Raw genomic sequence first — 13,660 nt, 5'->3', positions numbered from 1 at the left:
CTCACGGCGGCGAACATCTGCGTAACTCTTCTGCCGACTCTGAGCTGATCTAATCCTCTCCCAGATCAAACCCACCTTATCGGACGCCTACTGCACAAGATCAGGTCCTAACACCTGACGTCCGCCAACCTCATCCCAACACAAAGGAGATTGACACCTCTGACCATACAAAGCCTCGAACGGTGCCATCCCGATACTAGACTAGAAGCTGTTGTTATAAGCAAACTCCACAAGCGGCATAAACTGTATCCAGCTACTACCAAAGTCTAACACACAAGCTCGTAACATATCTTCCAATATCTGTATCGTCCTCTCTGACTGTCCATCAGTCTAGGGGTGGAACGCTGTACTGAAAGTAATCTTTGTCCCTAATGCCTCCTACAAGCTCACCTAGAATCAAGAAGTAAACCTCTGATCTCGATCCATTACAATGGCCACTGGTACCCCGTGCTTTCTCACAATCTCCTACATGTACAACTCTGCTAGCATACTCAAAGGATAGCTAACTCTTATCAGTATGAAATGAGCAGACTTCATCAATCTATCCACGATCACCAAAATAGCATTCTGCCGGTGAAGTGCTGGCAGCAATTTGGTCACAAAATCCATGGAAATATGCTCTCATTTCCACACCGGAATAGGCAAAGGCTGCAACGGCCCTGCCAGCCTCTGATGTTGAACTTTCACCTACTGACACGTCAGACACTGCTCCACGAACTGAGCAATCTGCTTCTTCATACCAGACCACCAGAAGGTCTCGTGTGGGTCCCGATACATCTTTGTACTTCCAAGATGTACCGTATACAAAGAACGATGCGCCTCCTTTAGAAGAAATACCTGAGGCTTTTATGGTCTTTGAAGATCTCACACTGCACCCCGTACAGGTAATGTCACCAGATCTTCAGTGCATACACAACAGCAACCAACTCCAAATCGTGTGTAGGGTAGTTTTTCTCATATTCTTTCAATTGCCGAGAAGCATACGTTACTACCTTACCCTACTACATAAGCACACATCCCAGGCCTTTCAGAGACACGCTATAAATCACAAACCCACCATCCCCCGAAGGAATGGTCAACACTGGAGCAGTAACCAGTCTGTGCTTCAACTCCTAAAAGCACTGCTCGCAATCACTAGTCCAGTCAAACTGTACTCCCTTCCTGGTCAATCGAGTCAGAGGTCCAGACAATTTAGAGAAACCCTCTACGAACCAACAATAGTAACCCGCCAGTCCTAGAAAACTCTGAACCTCTTGCACATTCTTCGACCTTACCCAGTCGACCACAGCTTCAATCTTGTTAGGATCAACTGATATACCATCCCCAGTAACCACATGACCTAAGAACGCAATCTGAATCAACCAAAATTCACATTTCTTCAATTTAGCATATAGCTTCTTCTCCTGCAGAATCTGTAACACTAACCTCAAATGTTCCACGTGATCTTCCGTACTCCTTGAGTATACCAGAATGTCATCAATGAATACCACCATGAACCGATCTAGGTACTCATGGAAAACCCTGTTCATTAGATCCATGAACACCGCTTTATTTCTAACAATGTTTCCATCTTCGTTTTTCTTATTCCTAAATACCCATTTAGTGCCAATTATTGTGGTATTTTTGGGTTTAGGAACTAAGTGCCATACTTTGTTTCTTTCAAATTGATCTAATTCTTCTTGCATAGCATTTATCCAATTTTCATCATTTTCAGCTTCTTCAAAGTTTTTAGGTTCTAGGTGAGAAATGAAAGCAATGCGATTACATCCACTTCTAAGGTGAGATCAGGTGCTGACTCCTTGAGAGGGGCTTAATATGATGAGATCAGTTGGATGATTTTTTACAAACTTCCAAGCTTTGGGTAATCTGTCATCTTCTTTCTCTTTTGGTTGGTTTGATTCTTGAGGAGAAGGTCCTAGATGATTTACATTTGTATCTTGACAATTTGTGTCTTGATCATTATTTAACTTGAGTTGTTCTAATTCTTTTTCAATTCTAAAGGTAGTGAATTGGTTTTCTTCATCTATCTCAACAAGGGTTTTGGATGCGTGAGGATTTGTTTCATCAAATACGACATGGGTTGATTCTTGAACAGTCTGAATTCTTTTGTTGAATACCCTATATGCTTTACTATTCATGGCATATCCTATGAAGATCCCCTCATCGGACTTTGAGTCAAATTTGGCTAAATGATCTCTATCGTTTAGTATAAAGCACTTACGTCCAAAAACCTTAAAATGCGAGATATTAGGTTTTCTACCCTTCCATATTTCATATGGGATTTTTCCTATCTTGGATCTAATGATGACTTGGTTGCTAACATAGCATGCTGTGCTAACGGCTTCTGCCCAAAAGTATTTTGACAAATTATGTTCGTTGAGCATTGTTTTAGCCATTTCTTGGAGTGTTCGATTTTTTCTTTCAACTACTCCATTTTGTTGTGGAGTTTTTGGTGCGGAGAAGTTGTGTGAATATCCATTTTCATTGCAAAAATCCTCAAGTTCTTTATTTTTAAATTCTTTTCCTCTATTGCTTCTACTATGTATAATTAACATTCCCTTCTCATTTTGGATTTTTCCACAAAAATGAATAAATGAATTACATGTGTCACTTTTATTTGCAAGAAAAATTACCCATGAAAATCTAGAAAAGTCATCAACAATCAAAAATGCATATAGTTTTCCACTAATGCTTGCTATGTCATTAGGTCCAAATAGATCATGATGGATTAACTCTAAGGGTCTTGATGTAGAGATTACTTTCTTAGTTTTGAAAGAGGTCTTAACTTGTTTTCCGTATTGACATGCATCACATATTTTATCTTTCACATAATTATCTTTAGGTAGGCCGTTTACTAGTTCCTTGGATGAAAGATTATGAAGAAGGTCCATGCTGGCATGACCTAGTCTCCTATGCCATAGCCAACAATTTTCATTGGTGACAGCTAAACATTTAATGTTACAATTTGTGATGTCATCAAACTCAATTGTATATATGTTGGATTCACGTTTTCCCATGAGAATGGTATTTTCATTTAAATCATTTATCAAGCATTTTGAAGATTGGAAAATGATGTTCAACCCTTTATCACATAGTTGACTAACACTTTCAATAGCCAATGATGAATTACCTATTTTACCTTTACCGATGATTCTTCCCTTGGCATTATCTCCAAACGTGACAAGCCCTTCCTTTTTGTAGGTGAGGGAGAGAAAATTGCTTGCGTCTCCTATCATGTGCCTAGAGCATCCATTGTCAAGAAACCATTTATTCTTCATGGAGTTGCTCTTCAAGCATACCTGCACACAACATCAAGTGATTTGTTTTGGTACCCATACCTTTTTGGGTCTTATAGGATTAGTGTTCTTAATTACCCATCTGTAGTTCATATTTTTTCCTCTGTTTCCCCCAAAGGGGCAAGTAAATCGTATGTGACCCCTTTTTTCATAATATAGACAAACTTTATTTGTATGTGAGGGGTTTAGTTTAGTTTCATAATTTTTCTTTGATGCAAAACTTCTTTTGGCATAAAGGTTTGCAAATCCTATCGATTCTGAAGATGATAGACCATATCCCAAACCTTCTCTGAAAATTCCAAATCTTTGAGCTCCAAGTAATTTATCGAAATTTTCCTTACCATTTGTAAATTTATATATAGTATTGCTTTGATCCTCACTTTCTTTTTCAATGAAGAGTTTGTTTGAAGAAATTCAATTACTTGATTTTTTAAGCTTTCAATTTCTTTTTGAGAGGACTCTTTGTAGTTTAAGTATTCTTTGGAAAACTTTTCCTTTTCAAGATGAGAAGATGCATTTTCAGCTTTCAGGGTGTCACACGAGCAAGTCTGTTTTTGTTTGCATTTTGAGTAATTTTCTTCTAAAAGTTTAAGTTTCCTTTTAGATGCTGTTAGCTCAACATAGAGTTTTCTACAATTTTCCTCTAACTCTTCATATGAAGGGAGATATTCGTCATCAAAACTTACCTCACTTTGTTCGTTTGGCATAAGGCATAAATGAGCGATTTCTTCTTCGACTTCTTCATCAGTTGATGTTCCATCTAGTTCATCCCATTCTGTTGCGTTCATTGCTTTGAACCTTTTCTTATCTCATTGTTGATTGTTGCTTTTGTTTTTGAAGAGAGGGCAGTCAGCCATGTGGTGCCCGATCTTTTTGCAATTGTAGCATCTGATGCTTGATTCTCTTTTTTCCTTTTGTTTGCCATTTCGTTTGTTCATCAGAAAGTTTCTGAATCTTCTAGTTAGTATGGCAACTTCATCATCATCATCATTCTCCTCTTCTTCTATAATTTCTTTTTGCTTCCCGGATTTTAGAGCAATTCCGGTAGCCTTCTTGGGAACTTCAGTTTCAACAACAGCATTTTTCTTCTTGATCTCGTAGGTCATAAGAGATCCAATTAGTTCATCAAGTGTGACTTTTGAGAGGTCCTTTGCTTCTTAAATTGCTGTGGACTTCGTGCCAAGATGACGGTAGAGACCGAAGAACATTCTGCACATTATCTTCCGTAGAGTACTCTCTACCGAGAGCTTTTAGTCCATTAGTGATGTGTGTGAATCGTGTGAACATAGCTGTAATCGTTTCACCTTCTTCCATTTTGAACATTTCATATTCTTTTACAAGCATATAAATTTTGGATCTCTTTACCTGGGTGGTACCTTCATACGTTACCTGAAGTTTTTCCCACATTTCCTTGGCTATGTTGCAGCCGCATATCCGGTTGTACTCTTCATCACTCACGGCACAATATAGGAAATTCTTGGTTTTAAAGTTGAGCTATGCAAATATTGCATCTGCCTCAGGAAGTTTTCCAATGGGTATGTCATCGCCATCTTCATTTTTGAAGGTGTAGTCTCCTTCGGTGATGACGTTCCATATACGGTAGTCATAAGTCTGGATAAAGATAGACATTCGATCCTTCAATGCTGGATAGTTAGCTCCACAAAACTTGGGAGGACGGTCTATGGATTGGTCTTGGGCAAACATGTCTGCCATGTTGATCTTTTCGCCTGGATGTTACTCCGAATTTCAGCGACTGGCGCTCTGATACCACTTGTTGGCCTGTTTGAATGTCTAGAGGGGGGTGAATAGACTTTCTTCAAGGATGTGCTAACTTTCAACAACTACAAAAATCTTACCAAGAACAAGTGTATAAAGTTGCAGTGTAAAGATGCAGGAAATCACAATAATAATAAATGAGATATGAAAGAAGAGAAACTGAACCCAAAGATATTTACCTGGTTCGGAACCCCGCCTACGTCCACGCCTTGAGACCAACTCAAGGATTCCCAAAATCTACTATAATCCTCCTTCAGGCGGAGAAGCCAATTCACAGCAGCTCACCAAGAGTTTTCAACAAGAAGCTCAATTAGAGACACTCAACAATAGCTCACAAAAAGCCTTTCTTTACAAGAAGTAGATGAGAAAATAAATGTAAGCTTGAAAAACTCCCTTTGAGCTGATTACAACAATAGAATCCTTACTCAATGTCCTCTTGTCAATAGAGTAGTGGCAAGACTAAGAGTGGCAAGAAGAGGGCAAGTGAGTATATGAGCAAATCCTAGAAAGTTGACAATGCCAATGAATGATCTCTTTGCAATATAAATTTTCTTGGTAGTGAGTAAATGCTATTTACTCCTATTTAAACACTAAATGGTGAGTGCAACACTGGAGAGCTGTTGGGCATTTATGAATGTAAAACAAGATTCAAAATAGCCGTTCTGCAGCATTTAATGTTCAAAATAACCCTGTTCATATCTCATTTATTATTATTGTGATTTCCTGCATCTTTACACTGCAACTTTATACACTTGTTCTTGGTAAGATTTTTGTAGTTGTTGAAAATTAGCACATCCTTAAAGAAAGTCTATTCACCCCCCCCCCCCCTCTCTAGACATTCAACTAGGCCAACAGCAGGTGTTGGCACTTCAAAATTTGAGGTAGAGAATTTCGATGGGCGGAACAACTTCAGTTTGTGGCAAAGCATGGTGAAGGATATTTTGGTTCAACAAAGCTTGATAAAGCCATTGATTGAGAAAAAGCCATATTATATCAAAGATGATGATTGGACCGAATTGGAGATGAAGACAGTCAGCACAATCCAATTGTGTCTGGCAAATGAAGTCAAATATTCGGTGCTAGATAAAACCTCACCGATGGAGCTTTGGAAGAAATTGGAGCAACGATATATGTCGAAGTCCCTTACCAATAAGTTATTTTTGAAGAAGAAACTTTATCGAATGAATGAGAGAAGTAGTCTTTTTGATCACATAAATGATTACAACAAGATTTTGACCCAGTTGTTGAGCCTCAGCGTAAAAATTGATGAAGAGGATAACGCGCTTCTACTTTTGTCGTGTCTCTACCAGCTTCATTTGATGGTCTGGTAACTACATTGCTCATGGGGAAGGATACCTTGAAGTTGGATGATGTGATGGCATCACTTCAAGATTCTGAGACGTTAAGAAAGCTGATTGTGACATCTCATAAGCAAGCTTTGGTGGCTAATAGTGAGAGACAAGGAAGAAGCAAAGATCGAAAGCTCGGAGGTCAACAACGACGTTCAAAATCAAGAGGACGAGATTCGAGCGAGATCGTATGTTATTGGTGTGATAAAAAGGGGCACTTCAAGAGGGACTGTGAAGATCGAAAACGATACAAAGAAGAAAAGAAGATACGGGATGATGTCAATGTATCAAAGCATGCCACATGGCATGGTAATGATGAGGTCCTTGTAACGGTGAGCATCCTACATCGACAAAATCGAAATAATGTGCAGTGTCGATACTGCAAGAAGTACGACCATATGAAGAGAGAGTGCCGAAAATTGATGAGAAAGAACATGAATGCTCATGGCAGTCCAAACGATAATGGATGGGTTCTGAACTCTGGGAGTTCAGTTCATGTTTTTTTTAAGAAAGAATTTTCCCATTCTTTCAAAGAAGTTTGTAGTATGGTATCACTCAGTGATGGGTCTTCATGCGATGTCAAAGGGATTGGATCTGTGAAGCTAAAGACACCTGTTGGAGCAGTCCGTATTTTAGATGACGTAAACTTCGTTCTAAGGATGCGAAGAAATTTGATCTCCCTTAGTCGGTTGGATTCTAAGGGTTGTCAAATCTCTGTCGCAGGTGGAGCTATGGAGGTGACCCGATGTGACTCAATGGTATTTACTGGGAAGGAGTCTTGTGGGCTGTATTAGTTGATGGGAACCACAGTGGTTGGTGGTCTGACTTCGGATGATAATAGCGGCACGTCGTTAGAAATGAATAGACGAGTTTGGTTTGACAATGAAGAAGGCGGTATTCTTTGCATGGTTCAGACGTTTGAACCAAGTTATGAAGATTTGTCTTGATCGAGTTCGCATCAAGGTGGAGCTGTGGACTTGGGAGTTGATACTCGCCAAGGTGGAGATTGTTAGGGTGTGGCTTGAATTGGAATCGACAGCCGCACCACCTAGCCGCAATAGTTGACACTGGAAATCGGCGGTGACCAAATAGCTGCCTACCATGTTGAATTTGTAGCCACCTTGTATGACTTTCCCCCCTCCCATATGTGTATATATATGTGTGTAATTGTGTGTGGCGAGATTGAGAGTTGCGTGGCTGTGTGTGTAGCAGAGAGCTGTGTGCGTGTGGGCTGAGAGCTGTGTGCATTGTAAGAGGTGTGGTGTGCTGTGTGAGGCAGAGAGAATCTTTGTTAAGAGAGAGAGAGTGGAGTTGAGGGCAGTAGCCTCCTCCTCCTCCTTGTAATTCTCCCGGTCATAGTAGATTGTGAGTGGTTCTGTGGACATAGGTCACAGTGGTTCGAACCACGTAAATCACGTTTTGTATTGTGTTTGCATAATTTTTCTTGTGCGATTTTTGCTCGTAGATCACTTCCCAACACCCAAATCAAATTTCTTATCATTATCGAACTCCTGGAGACCTTCAATGGGAATCCTAGAAAGTAGTACAAAGTACAAACTATGGGCAACCATGGACATGCACAAATTGTGCTCCACATCTCTTAAATTTACTATTTTTCATTTAAAAATGTAAAATTATTATCATTTTATTAGAAAAATACACTTGTACCCCAAAACTATTAAGAAACTGTTGTGATATGTGGCTCATATACTGAATAAGATACATGTACAAAGAGAGAACATAGTAGAAAATCAAAGTGTTGGTGGAGCAGTAGGGAAATTGTCGATGGATTCACTATGACCGTTGACAATTTGGCTCCCGATTTTAGAAAATTTCCATTATATCTGAAACTGTCGATTGTTTGGCTCCCGATTTCAGAAAATTTCCATTCTGTCTAAAACTGTCGATTGTTTGGCTCGGGAATCTAGCACAGTTTTTTGAATTTTGAAAAGGGACGTTAAGTTGGTTGGGGTTTGGAGGGAAAGCCTCTAGGAACTTTATTAATATGTCATTATTGATGTATTTGTAACAATGTTGTAAGTGTCTTTAACACCACATAGTAAGAAATATTTGTTGATTGTTCCCGTGGATGTAGGCATTGCCGAACCACATAATTTCTTTTGTTGTTTCTATTGCTTTCATATATACTGCGTGATTGTGTTGTTCTGTAACTTTATCATTGATTGCTGCATTTTATTGATTCAATATTTCGCTGTGCAAATACAATCTATACAACAGAAACAAAATCCCACCCCTTGGAGGAGATTCCTACAATTTAATTTTAGTACTTGTATATTACCAATCTCCAACTCTAATCTTGGGAGAGGCGGAGAGGGTGGGTAAAATTATGAAATCTGAGATGGACTATCTGTTATGAGATGTGGGACGGACAACCAATGTGCCTCTTATCGAAGAAGATGTAAAAATAAGAAGAAGAAGAAGAAGAAGAGAGAAAACACCTTCATCACCACCACTAGTATCACCCAAACCCATATCACCTAATCCCTTTTCTCGGCAAGCTTCAAAAACAAAAGTTACAAAACTATAATTATATCACCAATCATCAATCTGCCATCCATAATGCATTGGGTGAGACTGGGGGGAGGGGGGTGGGGAAGGTTGTTGAATGAGCTGGTTGCAAGCTGAAGTCACACCATAGGAGGCAGAGGTGGAAAAGGTGTTTAAGAAATCAATGACCCATATGCCTTCAAGTCATATATTGGCATAGAATAGAAGAAGCCATTTGCTGGGTCGTCCCATGCTGAAGGATGGCTTACCAGTGAAGTACATCAGTTGTGTACCAAGGAGACAATAAGACCAAGTTCCTCATTAATGCATATGAATGTCCTTCCAATGGTATCCCTTGATTCATAATTGGAATTCATAGTTAACATCCTTCTGGTCCCTTTCCCCAGGACTTACCCACCATGTTAGTCAGAACTCAATTGTTTCAATGTTTGTCATTAAAATTTCTTACAGAAAAAAGTTAGAAATGATGGATCCACATTCTATAAATTAACACTTGCCAACAGACTCTTTCTCAGACATCGGCCTGGATCTTTCTTCCCTTTCTTTGCCTTGAAAGACCAAGTAGTTTTGTACCAGTGAGAATCCTAATTACCCCATAAGAATATGTAAGTTCAAAGGCTTGCAAAAACTCCATCTAATAATAACCGTTAACCAAGGATGTGGATCTTATTGCTGCAGAGCAGTATTCTGCCAAATATTCTATTTGTGAAGGAATCCCTTCATGAATGCTAGTAAGTTCAAGGCCTTCAACTTGAAGTTTACCCGGACCAACATCAACAATGTAATGCTGCCAAGAAAGCAACTTGTCATCAACCACATAATTCTCACTTCTTGAGCATTTAAGCTCTGATTTTTACAGAGTTGTCATTATTAACCGGATAAAATAGCATTCACAAAATCAGGTCTTGAGTGGCTCCTTAGAGCAGGGCAGATGACTGTAGGTGTGCAATCTGAGCCGTTTGCAGTTTTCGTTGTAAAAAATTTGCTGCTGTAAAACTCGGTCTTTTGGTTAAGTTTTGCATGCTGTAGATTTGGTTAATTCTGAACCATCAATTATTAGAATTTCCAGATGACAGTCTGCTGCAGGTGCAGAAGAAGATGGTCCTTTGCCCCATTAACTACTTTTTAAGCTAAATTTGCTTTAATTACTTTATAGAAAAGCTTTGTAACATTTTATTGTGTATAAAGCATTGTTTGCATCGCTTGAAATTCCTTGGATATCTTGCATACAGCCACAACCACAATGCAATAACTGGAAAATAGGATTGGAAGTCCACTGCCAACAGAATCCATTTTGTATATCACAAGCACCCTCAAACATCAGCTCTATATATATCTGATAGCATCAGCAATTTAATTTTTTAGGGTTTTGATCAGTAAAAATATCTGATGAATGTTCAAAAATGAATAGATCAAGTCAAACTTCTCAAATCAAGTACAAAGTTGCCCAAGATCAGATTAATAATAATATAATATACCTCTTCCCCAAAGGCCAAAGACACAATTTTTAGAAAACCTCTATATGCATGCTAGTACAGAAATGAAATTAAGTATACATTTATATGTGCATTTCTATATATAAAATTTTATATATCTCATCGATACTCATTAATGTAAGCTTTGCTGTAGGAAGAAGGGCAGGGGGGCACAGGCGCCTCAACAAGCCCTTCCAGCATTTGCATAACCGTCTTCATTGTTGGCCTTTTAAAAGGATCCTCTTGAATGCACCAGATTGCTACCATCACCCACCTCTGTAGCTTGGCAATGTCATCCACTGCCTCCTCCTCATTCTCCACAAGCATGTCTAGTCTTCCTTCTACGTAGCAATCGTAAGCCCAGTCTGTGAGTACGGCTGCTTCTTCCCCAAATTCCAATGAAAAACTCTTTCTGCAGCAAATGATCTCCAACAACATAATTCCATAACTGTAAACGTCCACCTTAATTGTCACCCCAGGTTTACTCTTAAACCATTCGGGAGCGACATACCCTCGCGTCCCTCGGATCCCAGTATGAGTTTGCGTTTGATCAGACATTAACAATTTTGCCAATCCAAAGTCTGAAATCCTTGCTGTGAAACAAGCATCCATAAGTATGTTTTGAGGCTTTATGTCACAGTGGATGATCTGAGCATTGCACTCTTCATGTAAGTAGATGAGCCCTCTTGCAATTTCCAGTGCAATCTGTGTTCTCCGATGCCAATTGGGTCTCGGAAGTCCAAAGATCAAATTTGCTAGAGTGCCATTTTTTATGAACTCATACACTAGAATGCGATGAGGCCCCTCATTGCAGAATCCTATCAATTGCACTAGATTTTTGTGGTGAGTTTTCCCAATGGCACTCACTTCAGCTTTGAATTCCTTTTCCCCTCCTTGATCAACCGCTAATTTGTCCAACTTTTTGACAGCCACGAGGTTCCTTGATCCAAAATTTAGGCTACCTTTATAGACAGTGCTAAAAGAACCCCTTCCTAATTCTTCTTTAAACCCATTTGTTGATTCTTCAAGCTCTCTATAAGTAAATACACGGAGGTTCATTTCAAAAACAGAAGAATCATTGGCAGACATTTTTGACTTTCCATTTTGCCTTGACCAAAGGGCTCTAGAAATCAGGAATAGTAAAATGATGTTGAAGAGTGCAGAGCAGCCCAAAAGAATCCATCCCAAGATATCTGGCTTTCCCTTTTTCTCACAGCCACTGCTCAGAAAACCTGTTGGAGCTCCTTTCCTAACTTTCATTAGAGTTTTTCCAAACTCGGTGTATATGGACCTCCCATTAGCAAGTGGTAGCTTCTTTTTCCAACATCTCATGTAACTGTAAACGGCAACAGCGCACAAACAATCGTGCAAGCAGGACTTTTCGCACTCCGTCTGATTATAACGTTCCAGTCTTTCATAATCTCCCAGCGGCCAATTAATGTTCAGAGCTTCCTTGAATTCAAATAACTCTTCTGGGTCTTTCGACCAGTCATCTGCTCCGCATCCCACTGGAGAACTTGGTTTGCAGCCACCAAACTCGTTGTTTGGATCCATAAGCAAGTACCCAGGTGGGCATGCACAACTGGGCTGGCCGTTTAGGCTTGTGCAGTAGCTATTAAACCCACAGGCACCACTTCCTATTTGGTTAAGTATAGCAGTACAAATGTCTTTGGGAATGAATCGCACGGGCCACCAGCCAGTTTTATCAGCATTTGTCGAACTTCTCGGATGAGCATACTGTGTGAAAACGCCATTAAAATCCAACGTTGCGCGATAATAATTGTTTTCATCCGGGTTAATATCATCCCATGAAAGTGGCACAATTGCCCCATTCATTTTCAGTATGTAGATATCAGCTGATCCATTGAAAACCAGTCTATAGCCAGAGTCTGAAGAGTTTGCAGTAGAAGTTCCACTGCTATAGTAAGAATCATAACCAAAATTGCCAGGCCAACCTATTGGATTCAGCTGGAGGTCTCCACCATCCGAGAAAAGGAGCTCGAATCTTCCCCTTGAATAGTTGGTTTCTGATATTCTGGAAAACAACATACTGCCCAAATCCATTGTCTGGGTGGGCAAGATGGTGTCTGTGTGATTCTTGAAGGTCTCCCAAACATGAGCAGAGTTGTTGCCTGCAAGCACAAAATTCCCCGTGTCAAGCATGGCTGCATAGGCTACCTCTCTACCGGGTTTCGCGTCCCAAATCAGTTGACCTTGAGGATCATTTAGCACCAAGCTGGTCGCCGTGAGTTTCACCGTCGACCCACTTTGCACTGGATTATCTCCATTCGCCTGCCAGACGATGGTTTTTCCTGGTATTTTGTTGAACCAGACAGCGAGCAAGAAGAGGTTTGTGCTGTTGAGGTTGTGGAATCCGAAAGCGAAGTCGCCAGAAGGTGAAAGCCATGAGGAGTCGTCATTGGAGGCTGCTGTCAGTGATGAGCTCAGGGTTATGTTGGCTATGGCCAAATTGGGTGGCAGAAGAAGAATTAGGATGGAGAGGAAAAGAGGATTAAGGAAAGCAGAAGAAGCCATTGGCAGATGCTGCTCTGAGTTCCCCGACTACAGAGAAGGCTCACTCAGGAGCAGAGTAATTAGTATTGACAACAAATAGATCTCTTAGTTGTTGAGAGGGTTGCCCAAAAGCAGTTTATAAGGCATACCCAGCAAAACTTAAAAGTAAACCAGATATAGAGATGATGACGAGGATTGCCATTTCCAATTTTTAGACTCAATAGTGAAGGAAAGGGATAGTGTTAATATATATTATTTTATAGCTGGAATCAGTGAATCGCTCTGGGATGGACTCAAAAACTATTCAAAAAGGAAAGGCTTGACTGGTTTAATCTGCATTCTGTGTTTTGAACTAAAAAACTATTCAAAAGGAAAGACTTGACTGGCTTAATTTGCATTCTGTGTTTTGAACAGAGACATTGAGACAAACCTACCAATTAATAAAGTGGGTGGTTGAAATCCTTGCACAGCTCATCAGGCTTCCAAGTGTGAACCCTACAATAGAACACTTTTTTTTCTACGACCCACATGCCTTATTTAGTTGATCATAAGTAGAAAATATTTCCTTCTGCATTTAATAAAAGTTTAATTCGGATTACTCATAATGGATGTGACAACCATGTGCTAACTTTGGTTGGCAAAGTAAAAATGTGTGTGATTTGACACGTCTTTTTGAATTTTCATTTTTGTATTAAAATATTTAAATTAAAATATATTGAAC

General features: G+C 39.7%; 1 protein-coding gene across 1 annotated transcript; it reads right to left on the bottom strand.

Moving 5' to 3' along the window:
* Positions 1-10,384: 10,384 nt before the first annotated feature.
* Positions 10,385-13,347, bottom strand: LOC131164604 (G-type lectin S-receptor-like serine/threonine-protein kinase LECRK3). Its single transcript, XM_058121908.1, has one exon. The coding sequence runs from the start codon at positions 12,958-12,960 to the stop codon at positions 10,546-10,548; it is 2,415 nt and encodes an 804-aa protein (XP_057977891.1). The 5' UTR covers positions 12,961-13,347; the 3' UTR covers positions 10,385-10,545.
* Positions 13,348-13,660: the final 313 nt, after the last annotated feature.

The sequence above is a fragment of the Malania oleifera genome, chromosome 9 (assembly GCF_029873635.1).
Source record: "Malania oleifera isolate guangnan ecotype guangnan chromosome 9, ASM2987363v1, whole genome shotgun sequence".
NCBI lineage: Eukaryota > Viridiplantae > Streptophyta > Magnoliopsida > Santalales > Ximeniaceae > Malania > Malania oleifera.
The sequence above is the reverse complement of the archived record's forward strand: the minus strand, read 5'-3'. Positions and strand labels throughout refer to the sequence as shown.

Bases quoted from the DNA above. Each gene is read 5' to 3' on its own strand.
- LOC131164604 (XM_058121908.1), bottom strand. From the start codon at position 12,960: ATGGCTTCTTCTGCTTTCCTTAATCCTCTTTTCCTCTCCATCCTAATT.